This window comes from Coniophora puteana (assembly GCF_000271625.1).
Source record: "Coniophora puteana RWD-64-598 SS2 unplaced genomic scaffold CONPUscaffold_2, whole genome shotgun sequence".
Taxonomy (NCBI): Eukaryota; Fungi; Basidiomycota; class Agaricomycetes; order Boletales; family Coniophoraceae; genus Coniophora; species Coniophora puteana.
This window is the reverse complement of record NW_006913054.1, coordinates 1,491,569-1,515,551: the sequence shown is the minus strand read 5'-3', so window position 1 is coordinate 1,515,551 and position 23,983 is coordinate 1,491,569. Positions and strand designations below refer to the sequence as shown.

The 23,983-nt window shown below is 49.6% G+C and overlaps 8 protein-coding genes across 8 annotated transcripts; 4 read left to right on the top strand and 4 right to left on the bottom strand.

The window, feature by feature from the left end:
- The first annotated feature begins 138 nt into the window (after positions 1 to 138).
- On the top strand, positions 139 to 2,036 carry CONPUDRAFT_97818 (uncharacterized protein). Its single transcript, XM_007766510.1, has 5 exons — positions 139 to 602; positions 664 to 1,089; positions 1,143 to 1,270; positions 1,322 to 1,490; positions 1,545 to 2,036. Exons 1-5 carry the CDS (start codon positions 291 to 293, stop codon positions 1,893 to 1,895), a joined length of 1,386 nt encoding a protein of 461 aa, XP_007764700.1. The 5' UTR covers positions 139 to 290; the 3' UTR covers positions 1,896 to 2,036.
- Positions 2,005 to 4,823, bottom strand: CONPUDRAFT_79799 (uncharacterized protein). Its single transcript, XM_007766088.1, has 13 exons — positions 4,544 to 4,823; positions 4,432 to 4,491; positions 4,301 to 4,382; positions 4,088 to 4,248; positions 3,919 to 4,033; positions 3,655 to 3,864; positions 3,305 to 3,599; positions 3,137 to 3,247; positions 2,989 to 3,085; positions 2,764 to 2,934; positions 2,652 to 2,706; positions 2,193 to 2,593; positions 2,005 to 2,139 (listed from the first exon to the last, which is right to left on the bottom strand). Exons 1-7 carry the CDS (start codon positions 4,805 to 4,807, stop codon positions 3,472 to 3,474), a joined length of 1,020 nt encoding a protein of 339 aa, XP_007764278.1. The 5' UTR covers positions 4,808 to 4,823; the 3' UTR covers positions 2,005 to 2,139; positions 2,193 to 2,593; positions 2,652 to 2,706; positions 2,764 to 2,934; positions 2,989 to 3,085; positions 3,137 to 3,247; positions 3,305 to 3,471.
- Positions 4,824 to 6,969: 2,146 nt separating this feature from the next.
- On the top strand, positions 6,970 to 8,314 carry CONPUDRAFT_49235 (uncharacterized protein; the record flags this gene model as incomplete). Its single annotated transcript, XM_007765948.1, has 4 exons — positions 6,970 to 7,138; positions 7,196 to 7,386; positions 7,438 to 7,787; positions 7,867 to 8,314. The coding sequence occupies 4 exons, from the start codon at positions 6,970 to 6,972 to the stop codon at positions 8,312 to 8,314; spliced, it is 1,158 nt and encodes a 385-aa protein (XP_007764138.1).
- Positions 8,315 to 8,604: 290 nt separating this feature from the next.
- Positions 8,605 to 10,257, top strand: CONPUDRAFT_87599 (uncharacterized protein; the record flags this gene model as incomplete). The annotated part of the gene is made up of 6 exons (XM_007766509.1): positions 8,605 to 9,031; positions 9,078 to 9,208; positions 9,261 to 9,410; positions 9,462 to 9,534; positions 9,582 to 9,991; positions 10,045 to 10,257. 6 exons carry the CDS (start codon positions 8,605 to 8,607, stop codon positions 10,255 to 10,257), a joined length of 1,404 nt encoding a protein of 467 aa, XP_007764699.1.
- Positions 10,258 to 10,302: 45 nt separating this feature from the next.
- Positions 10,303 to 12,485, bottom strand: CONPUDRAFT_48410 (Gaa1-like GPI transamidase component; the record flags this gene model as incomplete). The annotated part of the gene is made up of 10 exons (XM_007765890.1): positions 10,303 to 10,728; positions 10,783 to 11,113; positions 11,166 to 11,237; positions 11,287 to 11,566; positions 11,616 to 11,717; positions 11,767 to 11,868; positions 11,919 to 12,081; positions 12,127 to 12,211; positions 12,261 to 12,355; positions 12,414 to 12,485. 10 exons carry the CDS (start codon positions 12,483 to 12,485, stop codon positions 10,303 to 10,305), a joined length of 1,728 nt encoding a protein of 575 aa, XP_007764080.1.
- A 553-nt stretch (positions 12,486 to 13,038) lies between these two features.
- Positions 13,039 to 17,632, top strand: CONPUDRAFT_79786 (cysteine proteinase). Its single transcript, XM_007766087.1, has 23 exons — positions 13,039 to 13,498; positions 13,569 to 13,660; positions 13,717 to 13,755; positions 13,803 to 13,880; positions 13,930 to 14,057; positions 14,109 to 14,193; positions 14,243 to 14,338; positions 14,390 to 14,457; positions 14,513 to 14,818; positions 14,865 to 14,981; positions 15,035 to 15,109; positions 15,165 to 15,191; positions 15,239 to 15,409; positions 15,458 to 15,545; positions 15,598 to 15,786; positions 15,837 to 15,936; positions 15,984 to 16,091; positions 16,139 to 16,278; positions 16,334 to 16,474; positions 16,529 to 16,797; positions 16,846 to 16,962; positions 17,011 to 17,206; positions 17,256 to 17,632. Exons 1-23 carry the CDS (start codon positions 13,087 to 13,089, stop codon positions 17,622 to 17,624), a joined length of 3,411 nt encoding a protein of 1,136 aa, XP_007764277.1. The 5' UTR covers positions 13,039 to 13,086; the 3' UTR covers positions 17,625 to 17,632.
- A 44-nt stretch (positions 17,633 to 17,676) lies between these two features.
- CONPUDRAFT_79784 (uncharacterized protein) lies at positions 17,677 to 21,670 on the bottom strand. The gene is made up of 7 exons (XM_007766086.1): positions 20,592 to 21,670; positions 19,483 to 20,537; positions 19,297 to 19,433; positions 19,204 to 19,248; positions 18,798 to 19,151; positions 18,562 to 18,743; positions 17,677 to 18,510 (listed from the first exon to the last, which is right to left on the bottom strand). Exons 1-7 carry the CDS (start codon positions 21,299 to 21,301, stop codon positions 17,868 to 17,870), a joined length of 3,126 nt encoding a protein of 1,041 aa, XP_007764276.1. The 5' UTR covers positions 21,302 to 21,670; the 3' UTR covers positions 17,677 to 17,867.
- A 415-nt stretch (positions 21,671 to 22,085) lies between these two features.
- Positions 22,086 to 23,697, bottom strand: CONPUDRAFT_79783 (small nuclear ribonucleoprotein). The gene is made up of 7 exons (XM_007766085.1): positions 23,621 to 23,697; positions 23,455 to 23,571; positions 23,113 to 23,398; positions 22,981 to 23,060; positions 22,792 to 22,923; positions 22,538 to 22,740; positions 22,086 to 22,473 (listed from the first exon to the last, which is right to left on the bottom strand). Exons 1-7 carry the CDS (start codon positions 23,657 to 23,659, stop codon positions 22,419 to 22,421), a joined length of 912 nt encoding a protein of 303 aa, XP_007764275.1. The 5' UTR covers positions 23,660 to 23,697; the 3' UTR covers positions 22,086 to 22,418.
- Positions 23,698 to 23,983: the final 286 nt, after the last annotated feature.

The following is a 23,983-nucleotide window of genomic DNA, read 5'->3' as shown; positions in this document are numbered from 1 at the left end:
GGATAATCGCCAAATTTTTGTCCCTGCTTTAGGGCCGGCCGCACTATACATCGGCCTCCTCCGCGGCCTAATATTAGTCTACTCGGATTCGTGAATGCTTCGTGGATACTTTGGCATACTTTCCAGTAACCCTGGCAAGTACTGCTAGTACTGTTCTTTGTTTCGACACGCTGGTCACTGGTGGGAAAGTGCTCGTCCCGGATCAGGCCTCAGGAGTTGTCATTTCACGGTCTTGAATCTTTTGCAAACATTGATCCTGGGCCTGCCTCACGTCCTGCAACGTTGCAAACATGACGAACACCTCAGCCCTCACAGCCTTGCCACCCTATGCATCAATATCTAAGAGTCGCTTGTCATCTCTCTATTCTGACGTATCTCGTCAGAAACGTTCCAACCCATCTTCATACGGAGCACACGTCGACTGGTGGCAAAACACACTTGAACTGCTTTCGTCCCATGGATGGATAGAAACATCGCCAGCTGACATACACCCAACGGCGTCGTCACAGAGCAGCAAACTCATCTTGACAGTCCAGAGGTCACTCGTCGACAAATTGAGAGTGGAAGGAATAGGAAAGCCATTGGGCCTTGGCTCTACTATAGTACGTCCAGTGCACCTCATTCCTCACATCCATAAAGCTCATCGTACCTCCACTAGTAAAGGTTGAGCTTTGCCGACAGAAGGCGCTTATCCCTTGTTCACACTTTCTGACCTCCCAACAGTCTATATACGACGCGGGGTGGCTTCCATGGCGGCTTGCGTCTTTCGTGATCGGAAAGCCGTTATGGTGGGCTCTTGAACAGCTGGATATTGTGCGCTCAGAAGACTCCTACTCCGAGGCTGAAGTTTGGAAGAGGATAGAGGGCGACTACGTGCTACTTCACCTGGCTGAAGAAGTTGCCGATGCTGTTCTACAACTCCAGAAGTCTCGAGAGGCTTCTCTTGGAGACAGGCTATATACTACTGAATCATTCCGGACACAGTTTGCATCAAGAGCCTTGCCTGGCGTACAGCTTAGCGATCAAGATATTCGCGTGCTCTTACGCTTCCTGGAACGCGAACGTCGACAGGTCGTGGTGGACAACGACGTCAGTCTTTTGATTTTCAACCTCTTAACGGGTCACCTAATCTATCTTTCTAGCTTGTCAAGTTCCTTTCAGCAGGCGAAAAGGCTACTATATCACCGGTGGACAAAGGAATATTGGAACTCAAGGCAGCTGTTGGACGTTTGCATGCACAAGTTGATAGTATTCAAGTGCAAGTTGATGGGTATGTGAAGACAAAGCTATCGGAACATACTACTAATACACACGATCTTAGGGCTGCTGAGAAAGCTTCAGCTGCTCTCCGTCTCCAGCGTAAACCTTTCGCACTTGCGCAATTAAAGCATAAGAAACATCTCCACGATCTGTTGTTGAAGCGATTAGGGGCCCTTGAAAACCTAGAGTCGACACTCGTGCGTGTTGAAGGAGCTGCGGGTGACATAGAGGTATAGTTTATACCAAAGGAATCCAGCTACGATGTGAGCTGATTTGAACCGCAGATCATGAAACTGTACGAGTCATCCACGAAGACGCTTCAAGAGATCTTAAGCCATCCTTCTCTCGAACGGGAAAAGATTGATGAGACGATGGATGCCCTTGCTGCTTCGAACGCAGAAGCACGAGAAGTGGATGATGCCATCCGAATGGGAGAAGACATAGTTACAGAGGGTTACGACATAGCGGACGCTGATATCGAAGCCGAGCTCAACGCGCTGGTGAAAGACGCGGAGCACGAGAGGGAGATTGAAAGGGAAAAGACGGTCCTGCAGGCACTGGAACGAGGTGTACCTACTGCCCCTCCGGAATCGGCCAAAGAAATCAAGGTTCGAGCAGTGGCAGTGCCTTACTGAGTACCTGATTCGGCGATGACACAAGTATATGGGTTGTTGTTGTTACACTAGAGTATTAATACGAGCAATTGCAAGTAACTTAAACAGATATCGCATTCACGCTCGTACCCGCACATGACCCCTCTGCGGCTGAGACATCCAAAGGGCGTGTCGACACTGCAGGTCGATATCGACTCGTCCACGGTGCAAGATCTGCAGCAGCAGATATTTGGAGTATCGGAGATTCCCCCTTCTCGGCAAGAACGTAAGTTAATCAACGTTTTTGTCTCTCCAAAGCGTGTACACTGTTTGTTGCAGTCAGATCTGGGTATCCCCCCCAACCTTTGACACTCGTCCCCGAGCTCCATCTGTCAAGTCTTGGCATCAAGGCTGGCGAGCAGATAATTGTGAATCAGAAACTTTCCCAGGCAACTTCGTCTCAGCAAAGCCCCGCTACGTCTAATCTCGTTGGAAGCAGTACCTCAAGTAATTATACGGCGCCGCCAAAACTACAGGCGCCTCCTATTGTTCCACGTAGTGCGGGGCCAGATAACATTGAAACCCCTAACGGTTTCTTCGTTCATCGCGTAAGCTCAGGCCACAACGCTGGACGACGCTTATCTTGTTCTAGATCGTTCCAGATGATAATTCCTGCCTTTTCTCCTCTGTTGCCCTTGTTTTCGAGCAGGATATTAGTCGCGCCCAGAGAATCAGGGAAGGTGAGCAATGGTGGGATTAGGCTTGCGCCGGAAAATTAAGACATCCTGCTCCAAACAGTTGTTGCCGATGGTATCAGAGATGATATGGAAACCTACAACGAAGCTATACTGGGGTGGGTGTCGACCGGTCCTTGAATATTACGCATTGTCTGATAGACAGATTGATCTAGCCAGACCCGTGAACAGTATATTTCTAATATCCTGAAACCTTTAACATGGGGCGGAGCTATTGAACTCGCGGTCCTGGCGAAGCATTATAACACCGAAATCGCGTCAATTGATGTAGAAACTGGGAGAATAGATCAGTTTGTGCCGCCACCTAATCAAGCTACGGGGAACAGGTTTGTCGTCATCTACTTTGTGTCTGTTCCCTCTAATGAGCCATTGCTGTTCAGATGCGTCTTGATTTACTCTGGAATCCATTACGATGTTGCTTCAATGGCACCAACACCTGATGCACCTGCAGAATGGCACCAGACGGTCTTTCCTATTGTGACTACCCTTTCTTTGAGGTCACCGGCTTGATAGCTTACCATCCACTAGGTCTTCGCGAACGATGAAGATCCTGTGTTGGACGCAGCTCAGAGACTCGCCACCATCCTACGAGGGAAGAAGGCATTCACTAACACGGCTACATTTGACCTCAAGTGCGAGGTACGCACTACCTCCGTGCTCAGTGCTTCGTTACAGATATTTGACGTCTGGTTTCAGCAATGTGGCCAAGGTTTGAAGGGTGAAAAGGATGCTCGAGCTCACGCACAAGAAACAGGGCATGTGAGATTCGGCGAATACTAATTGTATCAGTGGATTATATTTCATGGAAAGGCGTTTTGGCCCCGTCAGTACTCCAGCGAGTCTATAATTATGTGACTCTGGAACTAGCTCGAACCAAGCACAACAACCTCGTCAATTTCAAGTACCACAGGGACGTGGTCCGAAGCGCCGTATATCTCGCTCCTTATTTCGCACATCTTGACATGGGGTTCTAGACGTTCGCTAAGAACGACTGCGAAGAAGTCTTGGTTAGCGTGTGTACCTGGTACACTCACGCAGAGACCTACACATATCCAGTCTCCAGCCTAAGCCCTTCTCCCTACAATTGAAACGATACGAAAAGTACGTGTAGTGACGATCCTTCGGATGTAGCCTTCGCCAGACGTCCACGAACTTGGCAGACTTTCCCTCGGTGTTCAAAATCTCCTTGAAGGCGTCAGTCTCATCTTTGGTATAGCCCGGAGTTTTATTCCAATTTGGCTTGGGTTTCGCGAGATCTGATTTAGCCCACCATTAATTCTTATAACTTACTATGCCTAGAAAGGACACACCAATGTCAGTGGGCGCAACGTTAAGGTCACCCACCCAGATGACAGGCTTCCTTCCATCAAGCTCACGAATATATTTCGTAAAATGTGTGTTCCAAGTGTTTTTGGCGTCCAACGTCTGCACCAGTCGTTTCATTGTCGGCCCGTGTCCCTAGTCAAAGGACATACTTACTTTGAGCCCCTGGCCAGCATTCACAACGTAAGTGCCGACGACAAAACAGCCCGCAAATTCCAGTGCCACTAGCCGCCCTTTGACAGAACTAGGATCGGGATGGTTGGGGAGAACAGTAGTAACGGATAGGGGCTTGTGCTTGGATAAAATGGCAGTCCCGGCTGGTGTGGCTAGACTTTAGCAGAGGCTCTCACCGCTGGGGTTTCAACCTACAGTAGCTCTTCTTCTCAGCTATAGACCATGCTCGATGAGGAAAACGGGACGTGAGTAACGGGTCTATGGGCGCGTCGTTAACCTACATCAGGTGAACTAGCTGTCGACACAAATATTCAAGAAAAAAAAACCTTGGTTTCTGTGAGGACAAGTATGTCCGGGTCCTCTGCCTCAATGTAGTGTCTAAATCCCTGCTTGCATCCAGGTTAAGTCGCAAAGTATGGAAGTGAATGACCAACTCGCTTTCTTCATACTCGTATTCAGTCCGCAGATGTTCCATGTTGCTATTCGGAGCGCTCCCTCTCTTTTTTGAGGGAATGATATCTTGACAGGTAGCACTTTGTTAGTTGGTTGCCCATTGGGAGCCAAAGTGAGACTGTTTTCGGTTTGCTTCGCCATGCTGCTTGAAACCTTGGCCTTTTTGGCTATCGGCCTAGTTGCCTGAGACTCGTCATCTGTGTCAACAGATGGTTTGCGTCCGTTCGATGCGGTGCGGTTAGGCGGCATGGTCTATGGGAGGAATGGGGCCGAGCGAGACGCGTACGAATAAGTTGTGATGCGCCAGACGTGTCTGACAAGTGGGAAGCGTTGGCCAATCAGGACGCGTTCCAACTTAGTTCGCGCGCGGGGTCTATCGTGGTCAAACATGGACACATAAGTACGACCTTGACCAAACGCGTACCAGTACCGAGCATGCTTTGGTCACAATCTATCTATAGTCCAGAACCTGGTATGTTGTGTTTACCTCTGTACAGGTATGTCAGTCTCCGATTCCGGTTTTCCATCCTGAAATGTAGCAGTTCTCAATGTTTTGCTACCTGTAGCTTGTAGTCTTAAAATCTTTGTTCCTTCTAATCCCTCAAGCCCATCAGCATTCTTGCCACTCGAGCAATAAATGGTCAAACTTCGCGAATTCTCAGCTTGTGTAGCGTCAAATGGGATAGAACTACCAGAGTACCTTACTGCCATCGACCCTTCTGGGTCCAGAGCCTCGTGCTGGATCCCTAGCCAAGCTGGCGAAGTATTTGTTCCCTTTTGACGATTCCTGACACCAGCTGATATCTATACTACAATTAGAGTTTCTCGGTCCATTGGACAGATCATGGAAGTAAAACGCATACGTGCACGTTCATAACTCTAGACGGTTTCGTCATACCAGGCAGATTCTTATTTGGAGAAGGGAGTGCTTCCAGAGAAGGTATCCGCACAGGTACACATTCGGAGCGCCCCTTCGCCTTTGCCGAAAATCGGAAAATAGGTTAGACGTTTAGTGGATAACAAGAAAATTATCTCACCTTGATGATCTACTTCGTCACTTAGTTGCTGGTAACGACCTTGGAACTATTGTTGTCAAGATAAGACGTGTTCGACTCTCTGGGGCCAAACGTGCCAATTCACTTCAGAATATTCCCGATGAGTTCGGTGCAAGAGGTCCGCTTGGTGGTCACTGCGTAGGGTAAGTATCCACTCTACTCTTTCTTTCCTAGCATTCTGAGGTCTGTAGGTTTGGTGGCGAGAGGAGCACGTCCGAGCAGTCACCCACTACATGGAGAGTGGAACCCCTTAGCCCATCAGAGCCTCATAGTTATGTCACATTTGTTTTTCGATATAGGTCTAGGGGTAGGCTTTGCACCCCATTTCTTTTTTTGAATCCGCAAAGCTTACCCAATGTTCGTCTAGATTTTCTGTTCTCCCAGGGCATCATATCAAGTGAAGCGGGGGACCAGACTACTTGGTGTGCATCGTCCACCCGACTTAGGGTGGTGAGCGCACCGAGCTCAGTAGGACCTCTTGCGACTCCCTGTTCCACTCCTGGCCCTGGCCCTGGCTCTTCGGAACGCAACGTTTCTGATCGAGTGGTAAAAGTCTCGCTGCAAATTGAGGATTCGCCGAAGAACTAATTGGCGTGCGTATTGCAGAGCTCGTCCCTCAAACCGGCGCTGCATCCGGGAATCTCTAGACAAAAGCCTCAAAAGCAAAGATCAGTTAGCACGAAGGAGCCTGAGCGCAGTGGTGATCGTTTTCCTGGACAAGGGATACTAGGATTCGATTTTGCTCTCCCGTTAAGAACGGAATCGGGATCTACACGTTTAATAGAAACGGATATCATGTCTTCAACGGTCGCAAATAACCCTGACAAGAACGAAGTTACATGAGCCATTTGTGGTACTATAGTCCCGCCTTTGCTTTTGCCTTCGAGATGATACTATCTTTTACTGTATACTTAGTATTTTGACTCCGCTTTCCTGACATACCCATTGACTTCGCTTTCTTCGCTGTCGTCTCGCTGCTATATGATGTATTGTTTGACTTAGTACTTGTGAGAGAGAGATATTTCTATATTTATACCCCGCGTCAAACGCGTGGTCACGTTAAGTAGCGGCTAGGTGTTGGTGTAAGGTAGTCTGACTCAGTACCAGTAGAAATGCGTCTATTTCATGTAGATGACTATCCATCCTTAGAAAGCTCTCGCTGAAGCCAAGCGGATGTTAATATGTAGCTATCTCAGCAGTTCTCGACAGATCTCGACGTCTCGGAGTTATTGCCAGAAATCATAATCACATTGCGCGCCCCACGTGCTCCTCGGTACATTTAAATATGCTAAACGCCGGCCCAGAGCTCGCACTTACTACCGTCGCGGCGGTCCTGCAAAAAAGCGGAAGAGCTATATGGCTTCAGATTCAACTTCAACGACCTGCGTGCTTTACGTATGGCCTGGGAAGTGGGAATTATCGTCTGTTGAACCATCATGTCTGGCAGCCGTCCTTCTTTTGCAGTTGACGATTCCAGGCTACTTTGAAGTCGCAGAATGTAGCAATCCTGACGCATCCCCCTCCGGTTAGTTCAACTCTATGCACATAGGATTAAAATTTACTTCTAATCCTTGTATGCCAGGTCAGCTTCCTTATCTAACACACGGTCATACCTCGGTGGCTTCATTTCCAGCAATTGTTTCGTATGTGTTGTCATTAGCCAAGTCTGGAACGGTTCCAGCTGTGGACCTCGACGCATGGCTCGGTCCGGAGTTGAAGTCGAAGAAGGTTGCATGGATATCACATATCGAGTCGCACTATGGTGATTTAGTGGTACGTTCCTTGGTAGCTCAGCTCTCACACAATCACAAACCAAACCATCAGTCACATATGTTCTACTCATCGGATGCAAATTACTGGGGTCTCACTAATCCAACTCTTGGGTCGTTTCTGCCTGTTCCCTACAAGTACTTTGTTCCAGCACGTATACGAGAATCGTATAAGCTCCGGCTTGAAGCATCTGAGCTTTGGAATCCCCTTCCGGATATCGAACAAGAGCATACAAGTAAATTTGCGAAGACGGAAAAGAAAGATGAGAAAGAAGCTTCAAAAGAAGTGTTTGTTCGTGCTTTTGAACGTGACAAGGCAAGTTTGAGTGGCTATGGTAGAGCGCCTCTAATTACATTATACAGGTGGGCGAGAAAGCACGATCCTTCTTCTCTCTCTATAAGTCCGTGATACAAGGCCCACATTGCTTCGGGGATCGGTTAGTTCTCATCTTCCTTGTAGGCCAGTGTTTCAATGAATTGGCAGACTTACGACGTTGGACGTTTATCTGGCCGCCCACACTCTGTTGCTTCTGGAGCCACCCTTTCCGGACCCGCTAATTCAAACGGTTCTGAAACAGTCTTTTCCCGAGCTCATTGAACATGCACAGTCTGTGCAGTTGAAGGCCAGTCACGGCCATTTCAAGGTAGCATCCCCTCAACGGAACACGCTGTCATCCTTAACGCCCTTCGCGCATAGCTTCAGTCAAGTTAGCAAAGATCAGCAAAAGCCAAAGGAAAATGAAGAGGATGTACACTATCGCAAAATGAGATGGCTCTGGGGCAGTCTTGCATTGGCCAGTCTTGCCATTCACTTATTTTCGAGTGCGATGAAGCTGAAATTTAAAGCCACGGACGATGAAGACGTGGATGAAACTTGGGAAGCTGAAGGCGATGAGGAGGGCCCTCTCGAGTTAGAGACAGATGACGAGTAACTGCATAATTGTAACAGCTCGTATGCCCTCGCAAGGAACCACCTACACGCTAGCATATTTTCAAACCTACATATCCGTACATAAAACCAGGTACCACGAAACACCATTGATAGTTACTGAGTCAACTACATAATGTGAAGATGACTTAAGAAAATAGGGAACTTGCCGTTCTGGGCGAAGCTTCGTCGTAAATATACCGCACTGATTCTTGTTTACATACCGCGACACGCTGCAGGTCTCCGAGTCGAAGCGCGTTACCTGATTTCTCGAACCAATAGGACAGCGCAGGAATGGATGAAGACGTAATTGTCGTCGACGACGAGTTGGGACCTTCCTCCGTCAGTGAAGCGTCTCTCCATACACCTGTTAATCCACACAGAACTCGTCCTATGCGAGCTGCTGCTGAACAAGCCATGGTCAACACATCGAGAATCCAAGGCACACCCGGGCTGGAATCAGAAAGGACAACCCGCTCTGCAGCTGCAAAGTTTCGTCCGCAACCCAAGCTCAAGTTCAAACTGAGCGACAAGGCTGCATCACAAGCGCCATGCTCCTCCTTCCTTGGACCTTACGACCGGGAGCTTGACTCTGATGACGAGGACCTCGCCTTCGAAGAACAGTTCATTATACGGATGCCTCCTGGGGAAGACTGCGAAAAGCTCCGAAAAATGGTCGCTTCGAGAGAGGTGGCGGACAGTGTTTGGTTCAAGTTCAAAGGTGACCAACACGACTTCCCTCAGATTTGTGGATTCACCGTAGTCAGATTCTCGACGTGGGATCTTCCACATTGGAAATTCTTACTACTCGTTCAAGCTGGTCGACCTCCCCTGTATCATCGAAGCCCAGAAGACACTAGACAGTAAACAGATGTTTAAGGTCGCAGACATCTGTCAGGTTATCTTTCCGCCTTGTCTTGTGAACACATACTAACTATATGCCTATACAGATGATGGTCGTAGAATATCGAATAGGTGGCGAGGATACGTTCAATTTGAGTAAGAACATCAATGTGGATGAGTTCATTTGGCCACACGGAATTACACCCCCTTTACATCATGCAAGAAAACGGCGATTTCGGAAGAGAGTGAACAAGAGAGTGAGTGATGACTCAATTTGCAGTGGCTGTGAGGCTGACTAGCACACCAAGACTATAGAAAGTGTCGAGGAAGAAGTCGAGCGGCTACTAGCAGAGGATGGTTTAGCTGCCGAGGTTCAGTACGGTGGGTTCGATTTTGGGACGATGACATGCATCTTAATGTCTTTTTAGACGTTCTTGAGAATGTGAACCCAGACCTATCGGACTCTGAGTTTATCGACCGTGACGAAAGGGCAGGAGATCCGGGTATCGCTGGTTCTGATGCAGGAGACGCACCAACACCCGGGCCTGATGCTGGCGACGGAGATGCTGACGAAGGCGAGGAGGATGAAGGGGACGGTGAGATAGACGAAGATCTTGCAGCTGAGCTTGACTTGGCACTGGGAGATGATGAAAACGAGAGTGGGGACGAGGAAGAAGAGGACGACGAGGACGAAAGTGAAGAAGAAGAAGAAGGCGAGGACGATGACGATGAGGCTGTCCAATCGAGAAAGCTGCTCAACGAGGAGATCCGAGACTTACAAGCAGCTGTGGCCAAGAAGGGGAGTGAGATAGCAAGCTCAGCTAATCCGCTTATCAAAGTAAGGGACCTCATCTTCTCACTTAGGCCATATTTCCTGATGGCGGCTTCTAGAAACGTTTTGAGGACGCGCTGAAGAAACTACAAGCCGACCTAGACATGAAGCTCCTTCAGAGAGAAGAGATGAAAGAGCGGCAGCAACGGAAGAAGGAAAGCGGGGGCGATCCTGATACGGATGCTGAAGGTGTAGGTACGAAGCCTAGTTCCCATGAGGTCGGTGACGACTTGTTTGGTGTAGACGGCGAGGATGCAATGGAAGTAGGATGAACTATAGTTATATCCCAAATATTGGTAACATTAATAGCATCTATATCATTCTATCTGAAGGGTAACGAATGCTGCTTGCATCACTAGCGGAACGTATACTAGGAACATAAATGGTGCAAACCACACTCCAAGGACATCCCAATTGCTCACAGCAGAACTGACCTGGGAAGGGCACAAGAGCATCCACCAACATGCCAAGATAGAGTAGCCTGTATAACGCATAATGGACAACGTAAAGTTTGGTGAGCTGCTCGATGTGATCAGGGGGATGCCTAAAAACACTGCAAGCATAGCAGCCAATGAAAAGTTAAGCAAAGAAACGATCGAGATAACAGCCGACGAAAGGTAGAGGTTAAAGGATTTCAGCACCAAGGAAAAGGGTGCAACCTTGTTCCCATGACCCCTCGACATGTATGGCTTCAGCGTCAGAGGGACAGTGTACACACTCGCAAAAATGGCCCATGAAATAGCCTCAAACATCCGTCAGGAGCGGGGCGATGATGGGAGAGGGTCAATTATACATACCGGTTGGGTCGAACCTATTCGTGAGGAAGTGGTGATGAAGGCAATTGCACCCATTACGTGCATTGCCGCCATCACCACGAGAGTGTCCGCCACTCTCCGTCGTCTTCGTAGCCATGTTATTCCACCGTTCTCAGCCAATGTTTGAAGACACCCGGCGTTGACCCATGCTCCCAGTCCACCTAACATCAAGCCGATGCCAATGAGTATTGGACTCGGTAAGAACTTTCCTATTTTCATGAACTCTCCAGGGGTCGTCAAGATGTAGAAGAAGAATGAAGCATGAAGTCGCTCGAGAAGATTGTTAGCCGTTCTAAGGGTTGACTCGAGAATTCTAGAAGTGCACCTTTAGCCAATTGAAGACCAGTCGCAAGATAATATTTCACCTTCCCAAAGCGTGAAAGCCATGCGGTCCTATGGCAGGTATAGCAAAAAGTGTTATAGCGTCAATACGAAATCTAGCACTCTATGAGCTTCAGTAATCTTGACATGGGCTGCTCAACGAACTTGTGGAAAAGGCCATGGACACCACTAGCTCTGCCACGAGCTTGAAAGCTGACATGACGAATTATGTTACGTGCCCTGTATGCATACTCTACCAAAGCAGGATGATGTCGTAGCGCAGCAGGAACCCAGTGTGGGATGATGGTAGTTTGATCCCATAATTCCAAGTTTTCCCGGGGTTCTATGTGATCGTAAACAGTTACTGGGACACCCCCTGTGTACGCTGATATTAATGCCAACGAGTTAATGAGATCTTGGTTCGGTAAGCGGCCATTTAACCCCTCTATATTCCAAGCTTAGGTCCCGACATCATTCAAAGTCAGGCTACACACCGTAAAATACCCCCAGATGAGAAAACGAATGCCCAGGGTAATCTATGTTTAAGGCCGTCCATATGGTTCCTGAAGGATACTCGAGTGGTCCTGACTGTAGATCTAGCGGAGGTGAATTGCCTCAGTAGAAACAATGCGTCGACAAACGTACTAGCTGGCACTGTTCCATGATATGCATTGAGCCATGCATACATTCCATCCAAGTAACCATCACTGACGACGAACACAAGATCCTTGGCCCATAAAGAATAACCTGTATGGTGTGAATAAAGTTAACGATTGTGTGAGTAGGATTTTGCTCACCTTTCAAATACCCGGCGAGGGCCAGGACAGTAGCCACGCCCCGCATGTTAGGTGTTTGACCATCTTGTATGCCACTGGACCATGCTGCACTGACAACTATGGCTTCCGTGCTCGCTGTGCGAGGTGACGACAACACCGCATATGCGTTCACTCCTTGAACATCCTAACCGGCGGTTAAAAATGCTAACATACGAGAAAGGTAGCGTACCCCGCTGCTTGTGATGTATGAATAGTTCTGCAGTGAGGACGAAAGGCCAAGCTTCGCAAACTCGTCTTTGATAAACTCTGCTCGCCTGTAGTGTCAATCAGGGCATGACCTTCAGCGAAAATCAGGAAGCTTACAGGTGGCTAGATGCATTCGAAGCGTAAAGCCCTTCGATGTGGTTCAAATACACGTCTGCTTTGTTGACTTCCCCCCAATTCCAGTATGTGTTCACCTAGAACCAGATTTGAATGAACAGTCAAGAAAGACATAACGTATAGATCAACACGAACCTGCGCAGGTTGCAAAGCATTCTCATCGATATATGTTCGCTGGGATAATGCTGGATGCGGGATAAGTAGCATCCATGCATATCCCACCACAAAAAGAGTTGTACTATGAAGAGTACGCGTTGGATGAGCAATATTTTCGGTTAATATCACAGCTCACGCACACGAATCGATTCAGGTTGTAATATATATTGGCGGTGAGCAGCTTGCGCCGACGAAGGCGCGTTGCACTGGCCCCCACACCTCTGTTCGGTCGGTGCAATAAGGCTCTTACGCGTTCCATCGCATTAACTTCTGTGCCAAATTGCAACAAGTGTACCTGCTGTGGGTGGTTTGAAGCGCCGTCCCGGTTCAACATCCGAAGCCAAGTGGAAGGTGTGCAAAGTGCCCACCAGCGCGACCAACACAACAGTACTGGTGTAAGTACAGAGGACTGGGTCGACGTGACGAGTCGTGATAACGGTCCGGGCCTGTGTTTCGATATGCTACGTAATAAACCCGCAGCTCACGTGCGTAAACGTGAACCCCGTCTACGCGCGCTTGGGGCGACTTGCGGACGTATTTATATTGACCTTGTGAGTGCGAACAAAGAGATAGGACAGACTCAACACCGCTGAGCACTACCAAGCATTCTTTAGCTTGGGCGCCTTCACTTACAGGTCTGTTCTGACTTACTATGGCTCCTAAGCGTAAAAGACGCGCCTCCCCTGTTCCTAAGGGCCTCCCTGCTGGTCAGCTCCTTAAGCGGACCAGACTCTCTGGTGATGCATCTTCCGCCTGGACATGGGTTGGCACCGAGATTTCAGAGGCCTCCCAGATCACGCTGGAACATCGGCTCATGACCTGTTATTTGTCCAAAAGAAACACGAAGCCCTTCTGTCCTAATAGATATATTCCGCCAGTGAAATCTCCTAATGGTGTCCATACCCATACCATCGAGAAGTCAACAGCTATGTCGACAGCTGAGGACGACCTCGATGATGTTGTCGTGGTCTCTGAAAACGAAACGAACAACTGCACGAAGAAGGCCTGTCGAAATAATCCCAACTGCCTCAATCATCTAGGCCAAGATAAATGGGAAGACGAAGGTACGCCCACTCATTTGGTTATATATAACCATGGATATTCATGGCATGTTTATGACATTTCTTATCATAGAGAAGGCCAAAAGAACTTATATCCAAGCGTTAGAGCTCGGGGAAAACCCTGCTGTCTATTCTCGTGATCCCCACATTCCCGTTGGCCTCAAGGTCGAGTCAACTTACACATTTCTCCTCAAATTTAATGTGTTCATTGGCCAGTACAGAATCTCGGGGCAACTTGCTACGCGAATGCGTTCCTTCAAGTATGTTAATCCTTGCCCATTGTGTCTGAGTAACCGATTGTCATCAGGTCTGGTTCCGGGATTTAGCGTTTCGCGAAGGGGTCTACCAGTGTCAGCTGTCAGAGGATAAAGACAAAAAGATAGAGGTAAATATCTACTTTTGATGTCCCATCTACGAGTATTCACACCTTTTAGGAATCTCCTATTTTCCAGCTTCAAGTGACATTTGCCGCTCTACAAAAAAGCACGCAAAACGTCTATAATCCCACGAAACTTGTAGAAAGCCTCAAGTTATCTACCTCTGAGCAGCAGGATGCGCAAGAGTAAGCTTACGGTCAGCGTCCTACCCGTCTCGTAGTCTGATCCTGGGCAAGGTTTTCAAAGCTCTTTATGTCTCTCCTTGATCACGAGTTCCAGAAACAAACTATCCCATCGCTGAAAAGTCTGGTATCTAGTCAGGTACGCGGAATGTGAGAGATTGCACCCCGTGCTCACGGATTTTTGCTAGTTCCAAGGTCAGCTGATATATGGGACTCGATGCTGCCATTGCAAGAAATCATCTGAAAGAGCCACTGATTTTCTCGAGCTCGAGGTGAACATTCAGGTAGGAGGATAGGATATCACAACATACCATCTTCAAATCTCACACTGTCAGAACAATGTCAGACTAGAGGCGCGCGTAGCAGCCTTACTTCAGGACGAGAAATTAACTGGAGATAATAAGTAAGGGCATTATGTACTTGCCTGTTTGATTTGATATCTTATCGTCAATCCCAAGGTATTCGTGCTCAAACTGCCTCAGTCTTCATGACGCTATTCGGTACACTGAACTGCGAAGATTGCCGCCCGTCTTGCACTTTTCTCTCCTTCGATTTGTGTATGATTTCTCTTCCATGGAGCGCAAAAAGTCCAAACATAACGTCCTTTTCCCAACTGTCCTGGATATGGGACAATTCTTGAAAGCTACGAAAGATGGAGAGCCCACCCCGCAAGGGCATGACATTTACGAGCTGAGGGGTGTTCTCCTGCATCGAGGGTCTAGTGCCTATCATGGACATTATGAAGCACAGGTCTTCGACACCAGGTACGTGGGTAGACATTTGACACGCCATTTGACTTATTCTCGGAAGCTCCCGAACTTGGTTTCAGTTTGATGATGAGGACGTTGTGAGCATACAGTCGCTTGGAGAAAAGAAATATACAGGCAAAGATATGGTCGACATCTTGAATGGGAACGAAGATAGAAAGTAAGCGGTTTCTTTTACTAAGCTGAAATTTGAGTGGAGCTAAGGCGTAAAAGGCTGTCAGCGGCCCGAGGACGCCCCAGCAAACGGCCACGGCTTGAGGAAAGTGAAAGGGAGAATTTGAAGCCAAAGTACGTCGTATAAAGGTCGTCAGTCTTAATCTATGAGGCATTTATCCCTGCACAGGAATCAGCATGAATCTGGGGACCAGGAGTACGTAGGTGATGCCTCTAGTAGATCCTGACGTCAACTTCAAACAGGGATGTTTACTCCTCGAAAGACGCATATATGCTTATATATGCGCGTAAGGAATCTGATACGACCAGCCTTTCCGTGGGGTCGACTGGACCCTCCCCTCCGGAAAAGGCCATGGCTCACATTCGAGAGGGAAATGAATGCCACATGGTGACCTTGGCCTCGTATAAGCAAAAGTCAGACGTTATCAGTCCATGGGATGCTACATACTGACAGTAGTGCAGGGAGGATGAAGCAGTGGCTCGTTTTGTACAACAACGCAGCGCAATGCGGGATATCTTTGCATCATGGCAGACCTCCTCAAGCGATGAGGTACCGTACATCATTTTTTGTACTCCTCCTAGGTCCTCACTCATTAAGACAGGAAAGCTTTGTTGTCAGTCGACAATCGCTAGAGACATGGGTTGCCAAACCTTTCGCCAAATCCAAAAACCCTCAGATCGATAAAGAGCCACTAAGCATTGAGACCGAAGTCGAAGAGGTATCGGACATACTTTGCGCTCACGAGGGGCTAGATCCTCGCAAAGCGGGAAATATGAAACGAATCAATGCTGTAGGTTGAAACCCTCCGCGACCTTCCGATGTGTGCTCACAACCACCCAGCAATCATACAGACGGATCGCCGATGAATTCAGTGACAAGATATCACCAGCACAATCCCCAGAATCTGTATGTGAGACTTGCGTCCACGATCTCTTCCTCGGTAAGTCATGCTAGCACTCGGCCAAGACCCTATTTCACGGATCCCAGAGAAATTGTACCAGGTTGAGCACCCTCGAATGGTCAGCCAACTCGATGACTGTTGTGACGATGATCTTGAGGAAGACGGTTATTGGATCTCAAAAAGTTGGGTGAAAGGTATGAGAACAGGACGTTTGTGAAACTCCTTCATGACCTTCCAATAGACTGGAGGCTGCAAAAACCGAAGATGCATTCATTACATGTAGATGTGCCCCCTGATGCAACGCCGTTCCGCTACCATGTCCTATGCGAACATGGGGAGCTATCTCTGCATGCATCTACGCGAAGGCTGATATCCGCCAAGGTGAGTTGTTTCGATGTACAAGTCATCATCCATATGGCTAAGCAGGTCTGGTTAGGCGACTAAGCTTCTCAAGACGCTATTTCCAAGCTGGCAGCCCCTTCCTTCCGCGACTGGGCCCTGTCCCATCTGTGAGGCAGCGCATTCAAATAACATAGAAGACAAGAAGGAAGCACGGAAAGCAGCTGAAGAAGAGAAGGTAAATATTTCTCCTGCAGGACATACCAGCACTGTCCTCACACCCGTTTGTCAGACCCAACTGAGACACATGAGCGAAAACGCGCTCGCCGGGAATCTGCTACTCCTGGAGAACGTTGCGTGCGCTGTGATCCCTACACTGTTTGTACGCATGTGGAAGCAATGGCTCAGCCGGCCAGGCGATTCTCATCGTCCGGACAACGTTGACAATGCCATGTTTCTATGCAAGCATGACAAACTTAACTTCGATCCCAACTCACCTGGAGATATGGACAACTACGTTGCAGTTATACAGGAAAGTGATTGGAGGATTCTTTCGTCATTGTGAGCATAATGTCGCACCTCAGTACTGCCTCGCTCACCCGCACACAGATATAAATGTGGTCCTGAGATTGCTCTGACGAAGCAAGTAGTCGAAGAACCTGAAGGGGTGTTCGAAACAAAGTTTGTCCACGACATACCTGTATGTCAGGAATGTCGCTTAAGGAGGTAAGTTGACGCTTTTCATATCGCAAGGTTTTGTTCATTGTTATACAGAAAGACCGACTTTGAGTACACCGAGTTAACCATTCGATTACTACATTCGAAAGACTCGGCTAAAGACACTTCGACAAAGAACCTGTCGAATTCGAATACACGACAGTCCCGCCGGATACGCCAAGTGAGACAGCGGAGCGGTAAGACTCACGTCATGGTGTCGAAAGCCACGACTGTAAAAGACATCAAAGTCATGGTGACGAAGGTGCTTCTTAATAACTTATGCATCACTGAACTGTCTTTAGATTCAGGACGACCTCAAAATTCCTACCATTTGCCAGAAGCTATTCTTCCATGACTTAGAGCTTGAAGACAGTACGACTACCATGGTGGCATTAGGCGTCGAGATCAATGACTGTATGGACCTAAGAGAAGAGAAAGAAAGCGGGGACCTTTCCGATAGCTCAGATGATGGAGGGGGCAGGAAGCGCCCCAAAGAGAGGGGCTTTGGTGGCACACTCTTAGGCAGTTCTTTGCCAGGGTCGTCTCAAACGACTGAGAGGAGCGCTAGCGCAAGTTCTGAGGAGCACCTCGGGGGGAGCGCATGTTCGCAGTGTACCTTCATAAACTCCCTACATTTAGCACAGTGCCAGGTCTGCGGTAATCAGCTGTGATGGCGACGATACCTTGTCACGAATTTACCACAGTCCACTTTATTGACATTGGCATAGTACTACAGATAATGTTTAGTTTTTTACAGTCAGTTGGTGCTCAAATGTAAGAGTTGTCTAGCGAGATCAGATACGAAGACACGAAATCACCAAAGTAAGGGAATAAATGAGCACTTTGAAAAACGAAGAACAGTGACGCTAGAGTCCCCAAAACCGCTATAGCACAATCGCAAAGATCTCGGCAAGCTATGAGAACCGGCCAAAGTCCTGCACGCCTGCAGGAACAACGGCTGGCGGGAAAAGTACGGGAGGTGCACCCGGCATTCCTCCGGACAAAGTTGGAATCGCACCGGTTGAGTGAGATCTCAAGGCATCCATGGACATCAGAGGACGAGTGGTATCCATCATGGAAACGGGAGAACCTTGCTGCAGAAGCTTACTGGCAGTGATGACTATCTCCACTTCACTTGAAAGGGGGCCGATCATGTCCACAGCCTGAGCGACAGCATTCTGAGTCGCAACCGAAACCTCGTTGACAGTGACTGAGGATGGTGGCAGGCCGCTGGTGGCAGGGTTTACAGCATGGTCCACAGCAACTTGTCGAGCCGCCTGGACCACCAGGTTCTGCGCAGCAGCAACAAGGACAGAGGGCTGTGAAGGGCCTTCTGAGCTGCTATATTCCTGACCCATAACTTGCGCTGTCACGGTCAACACGTGTTGCTGCTTTGCCAGTGACTGGAAGCCCGGTCCAGGTTCGTTGGGAACCGAAGCTATAACTTGGGATTGTGCTTCTTGGGCAACACGTTGTGCGGCTGTTGTCAATACCTGCACAACTTGTGCCTCATGGCTTGCAGATGACAAACCCGATCCATTTTGACCACGTAACGACCTGGCCGGGTGAGCGTGATGCTCCGCCATTCGTTTAATACTCAAGACATACCGAGATGACGTCGAATGTGCCAAAGGGACAGTCGAATCACTGACTACTCTACGTGGCCTATGAATGTCGCCATTCATAGAACCACGGCGGGATCCTGACGGTGCAGAGTCAAGGGTTGACACCGGGGCAATGTTTAGGCGGAACGTTTCTGAGAGCAGCTCTTCTTGCCCGTCTTGTTCAAACTAGAGATGTGAAATCAGCAATGTTCGATCTGAGAAGGTGGCGTGCGTGCATACGCGAGCCTCGACAGTTATATCACAGCTCTCCGCGTCTGGTGGGGGAGTGCCGGAAAGCGTATCGTCCTCCCAGGAAAGCCATGGCGGGAGAGAAGGAGAGCTATACTGGACGACTAAGTTTGATCTTGATGCTTGTGGATCCCAGATGCGGGGTGTCCAAGACCAGCGAAGGCCAACGTAAGCCACGCCAGGGGGCTGGCCAGCAACCCTGCGGTGGAACGGACGGAACGTCCAGCCACCGTCCGTAGCTTTCTTCGCGTCAATGTTCCAAATATGGTTACCTTTCGACTTCGTTTTCTTTCCATCCTCGTTGAAACGTGATATGTACGGTTGACACCACAGATAGTTCCTGATCTGCGAAAGCCGATGAGTACATCCATTCACCCCAGCTATCAGGACAATGTACCTTCTTCATTGGAATCTTCTCCTCTGGATAACCTTGTCTAGCTAACTGAATAGCAGTCAGCAGAGGAAAACGGAAAGGAGTAAGAGCTCTCACCTCTTCCAAAAACGCATTCGTGAATGCCTGAATCCTAAACTTGAAGGGGCGGAAGTCGGGGGATTCATCCAGTCGCTGCATCTTCTTCGCCATTAGAGTCTGGTGTATAGGCTCACCCTTTGCATCAGTAGCATCCACTGCAGTTTTATCAGTACCGGAATCAATCATTGCTAGAAAACGACATACGGTTTGAACAAGTCTTGATGAGAAACTCGAAGAAGATCCGATCGACTTCTTGTCTGTACTCCTGAGGCACGTCATTGCTATGAGCCGCTGTGGATCCCGACAGGTTTTCCATCGATTGCCGGCCTACAAGTGAATTTCCCTGCCGTGATGAGGTTTGCGAGTTCCCAGAGGCACCCCTGTAATTGGCGTCCGATGGATCGGGACTGAGCGAGTGCGAATGATCGCCAGCTTCCGAATCGTTGTCTCCTTCACTATCGGGCGAGGATACAGGACTATAAGACAATGGGTATGGGGCATGAGCAGGTTGTGCAGACATGTAATCTGCAGTGACTGGCGCAGACATTGGTGCAGATGGTACCTCAGGTACGCTCATGTTGAAGCTGAAGGTGCTTCCGGTATTCAGGGAGCCCGACCGGGCAACGCGGCCTAGAGGGGGATTAATTCCTCCCATACTCAAACGTGGCTGATTTTCGGATGAAACAGATGTACCAGTATTGAACGGTAGCTGGGGCAAAGACGCGTTCGAAAGAGGATGAAAGTTCGCTGCCTGAGGAAGCGATCCTCCCGACAGCGAGTGTTGATGACGTTGCGGAAAAGTTGCTGGACCATCGGACCACGATGACCGGACTGTGGGGGGCGTCGGGAACCGACCAATATGGTCGTCTTGAGGTTCGCGTTTGAGTGACTTATTCGCGCGGTCGCCAGCCATAGAGGAAGCACAGCGCTTGCGTGACCCATCAGGCGCTTCCAAGCCGGCTTGCCCGTCAGTAGAAGTGTGATCACTAGGACTAGGCGAATACTGGGGGACAGGATATTGCAGCTCATTGATAGAACCAACGTTTCCGGTGAGAGAAGGCGGTGACACGCTGTTGTTCGCAGAGAGACTTCGCGGGGACGGGTGGCGAGATGCTTGAGGGGCGTCTGAGACGCGGATGGCAGAGATAAGATCTGATACAAGGGTGATAGTCTTCTTGATGTCCTCAATCCGATTACCAGCTTCAACCCCTTGCCCGAGGGAGCACGCGTTACTCGCCGATTGCGCCTGACTCGCGATGCTGAGAAGAAGTTGGATGTCAGACGAATTTCAGCATAAAGACGAAGTAGCTCACTTTTTCAGAATGGAACCAACAACCATCAGGTGGGAGTCTGCTGGCCCTTCAGGGGAGCCCTGTTCTCGGTTAACACGACTGTCTCCAAGATCAGGCGGCGGGAAAACAAAACCGGGATCTTGGCCAGATGTCGGCGGGCCGCTGCTCAGAGGAGAAAAGCCAAGTTCAGATCCTGAACTTGCCATCGTTCCTGACGACGCAGATGACTCAAGGTGAGGCATGGTGTGAGGAATACCGGCACTGGAAGGCGCCACTCCGCTCATGGAGAAACTAGAGGCCATACCCTGAACAGCGGGTGAAGGATTGGCGGATACGGCTACGGAATCTGTTGTTGGGGGCGATGCCAATGTGAGATGACTGTCAAGCGTACCAAGAACGCCAAAAGAAGGGGGAGGGTGAACGGGAAAGTCTGTGAGATAGCCGGGAGGGGGAGCACGAGTAGATGCAGTTGGCTGCATGACGTCCATCGCGGTCAGGGACTGAGGATTCGAAGAGGTATCTTGCATGGATATTTGCATGGACGGGGTAATCGACTGGGACGGGTCAACTTGGATGGAATACATTGACATGGACTCATGGGAGGGGTGACCCATCGCGTTCTGGGCGAGCGATTCGTCGGGTATGAGAGAAGGAAAGCCGGAGGATACACCGTCCTGTGAAGAGTGATGGGAAGTCATATCCATTGGTACAGGCAAAGCCTGATTATCCATCATGGACAGCATGCACAAGAGTCAGACCAAGAAGAAAGCGCAGAATAACCGGGGTGTTCAGCGAAAGCCTCGGCTTTGCTGGAGATGAACTAGAGCAGGAGGGCGGGGACGTTGGCAGAAGAAGAGGCGGGGCGGAGGGAAGGCGGGATGACAGAAGAGACGGGAGAATAGGTCAGGAACAGGGACAGTAACGGAGACTGAAGACGATGACCAATGGGACGCGGGGTGGTGGAAGGAGGGAGGGGGAGGGAGTGTTGGCAGGAGTCGACGGTTCTCGTACTCGTATTCGTATTCGTACTCGCACTGTGTGGAATGACTGGCACTGACAGTACTGGCACGAGGACGAGAGCACGAACTGGGACCAGGAACTAGAACTCGCGCTCGAACTGGAACTGGGAGGACAGAGAATTCGAATTGGAGGTGCGATTGCGATAATTCTGCCGAAATGGTAGGTACAGCTTCCGGATTTTAGCTTTCAGCACGTCTCCGCGTTACTGAACCAGCCGCTTAACTCAGCCGGTGAGCGCCCACGCCGGAGGTCGCTCGAGCTAGTGCCCCTCACGATGTCCGCGCAGCAACAGAAATTTGCGAGTGGTTGAGGCGATCTGGGCTTTGGAGGTTGGTGTGAGGCGTAGAACAGAAGGTGGATGTGCTGGTTGCTTGTGCAACAGCACTCGGCTCTTGTCTCGCATAAATCCAAATCCCTCACCCCGGGCTGCCTGCATCCATGATGTTGCAAATTCACAGCCTAATCTCACAAAATTTAACTGTCACGTCCATCAGAGGTCTATGTATCCATGGATTTTAGTCGCAATACTCCTCTTTTGGACATACACTCGGCTTTTCAAGCGCGGAAATGGTTAGCCCTGTCCGGGTTGACTGCTATTAGCGATAGCCGCCGTAATCCCAAAGTCTCGACTCTCTCAACGACGGAGACAATCATCTCCATCTCATGAGTCTCCAATGAAATGCCTCCCTGAAGACACGCTGCACTAGCACTTTCATCCCTCCCCGGTGAATCGCTTCCACGTTGCCATATTGCTGCCATGCTTCACGACTCTCCCCTCTTCCCCCTTGAAGTCTGAACGAGTCTAGGACCTCTCAGGTCCCCTCTCGATCAGTATCTCCTCCGACCAGGTGACCGCGACCGTTCACGATCTCTCCGCCGGTCGCTGTCAATCCCAAATCCGTTAGTTATATCACGCATCACGTTTGACGACAACGGTAGGCACGTACTCATAACGGGATGAGTGTCGCTCGAATCCTCTGTCACGCTCGCGATCGTCTCGCGACGGCCGATGTTCGCTGCCTCGCTCTCCACCGCGGCCAGGGGGGCCTGTCGCTGCCGGGACACCTGACGGCGGCGCCTGCTTCCGCTTTTCACGGTCCTCTCGGAACTTCGCGAGCATGTTCCGGAGTTCGTGATAACCAAGATGCATCTAGGATCATCTAAGACACGCTTTCGTCCAGACGGTGCGATAATTACATACCTTCCCACCAAAGTGATCCGCGAGCCGCCGGTCAGAATCGAGCACAGAGAGATAAGCCCCACAAACGTCGCAGACACGCAGCTTCTGATGGCCGGATGCACCAGACGTGTCCGTCAGCTGCTGCAACTCTCGCTGCAAGTGTGCCTGTCAGCAGCCAAGACGCGAGCCCGTGTTTTAGTCACTACTTACTTCCTTGTCCGACTTCTCGCTCTTAAGCGCCTCAATCGCGGCCATTTCCCGCATCGATTCATCGACCTTTCCTTGCTCACCTGTGGGCGTTTCTTCAGTACGTAAACAGCCTCGACAGATGCAGAAACGTACCCAAGGTTTCAATCTTTTCCGTGCCGCCCTGAATGGCTAGTTCAATTTCGGCGATTTCCCTCATCAAATTGGTTGTTTTGGCATTCTCTTCGGGCGTCTTCTCCAAGCGACGGTGCGCAGCCCGAATCCTCCTATCGCACTCATCCACGAATGCAAATATGTTGGCCTCGTACTCCATCTGGAAGCGGTGGAAGACAGGGTCCGTTGGGTTCGCCTCCCTAGCAGCCAAGAACTCCGTCTTCAAACGTTCGGTATGCGACTTGGGGCAGGCACCCAAGTCCATTTTCTGTACGAGCGTTCAAGCAGTCTATAGAAGAACAATAAGAGAACAGTGGCACGTACCGTGTTTGTAAACAGGGCATGCGGACATGTGCCACAGAGAAAGTTCCTGCATACTTTGTCGTCGGACCAAACTAGGTTCGCATTCGCAACACCCATAGCTTCGGGACCCATCATTTGCTGCGGAAAAGCTCAACTCGTGCCCATGACAAAAAGGTACCAGACGTACCTCGAGCAGCTTACGCTGCATTTCTGCGAGACGACCCATGTTTGTGTGTCAGTGGTAGCGGTGTGAGCGGTGGAGTACTCGATGGCTCCGCGCGCGTCGGTTGTCAGTCAACCCACAGCGGTTCCCTTCCATTCGGCTTACGCCATTTCGGAATGTGTGTGACTCTGTTTGGCAAAGGCTTCTAAATCAAACAAGAGCAAACCACGGGAACCCACACTTTGACAACCTATTTTTAATCCAAACTCTAATTTCTCACCGCACTACCTACCTGTCAATGCCGCTGAAGGACCTCGCTCAAGACTAACAAGATTCATCAGTCCAGTGTTCTTGCCAGCGCTGCTTCTGAAACTCAAATTAGTCAAT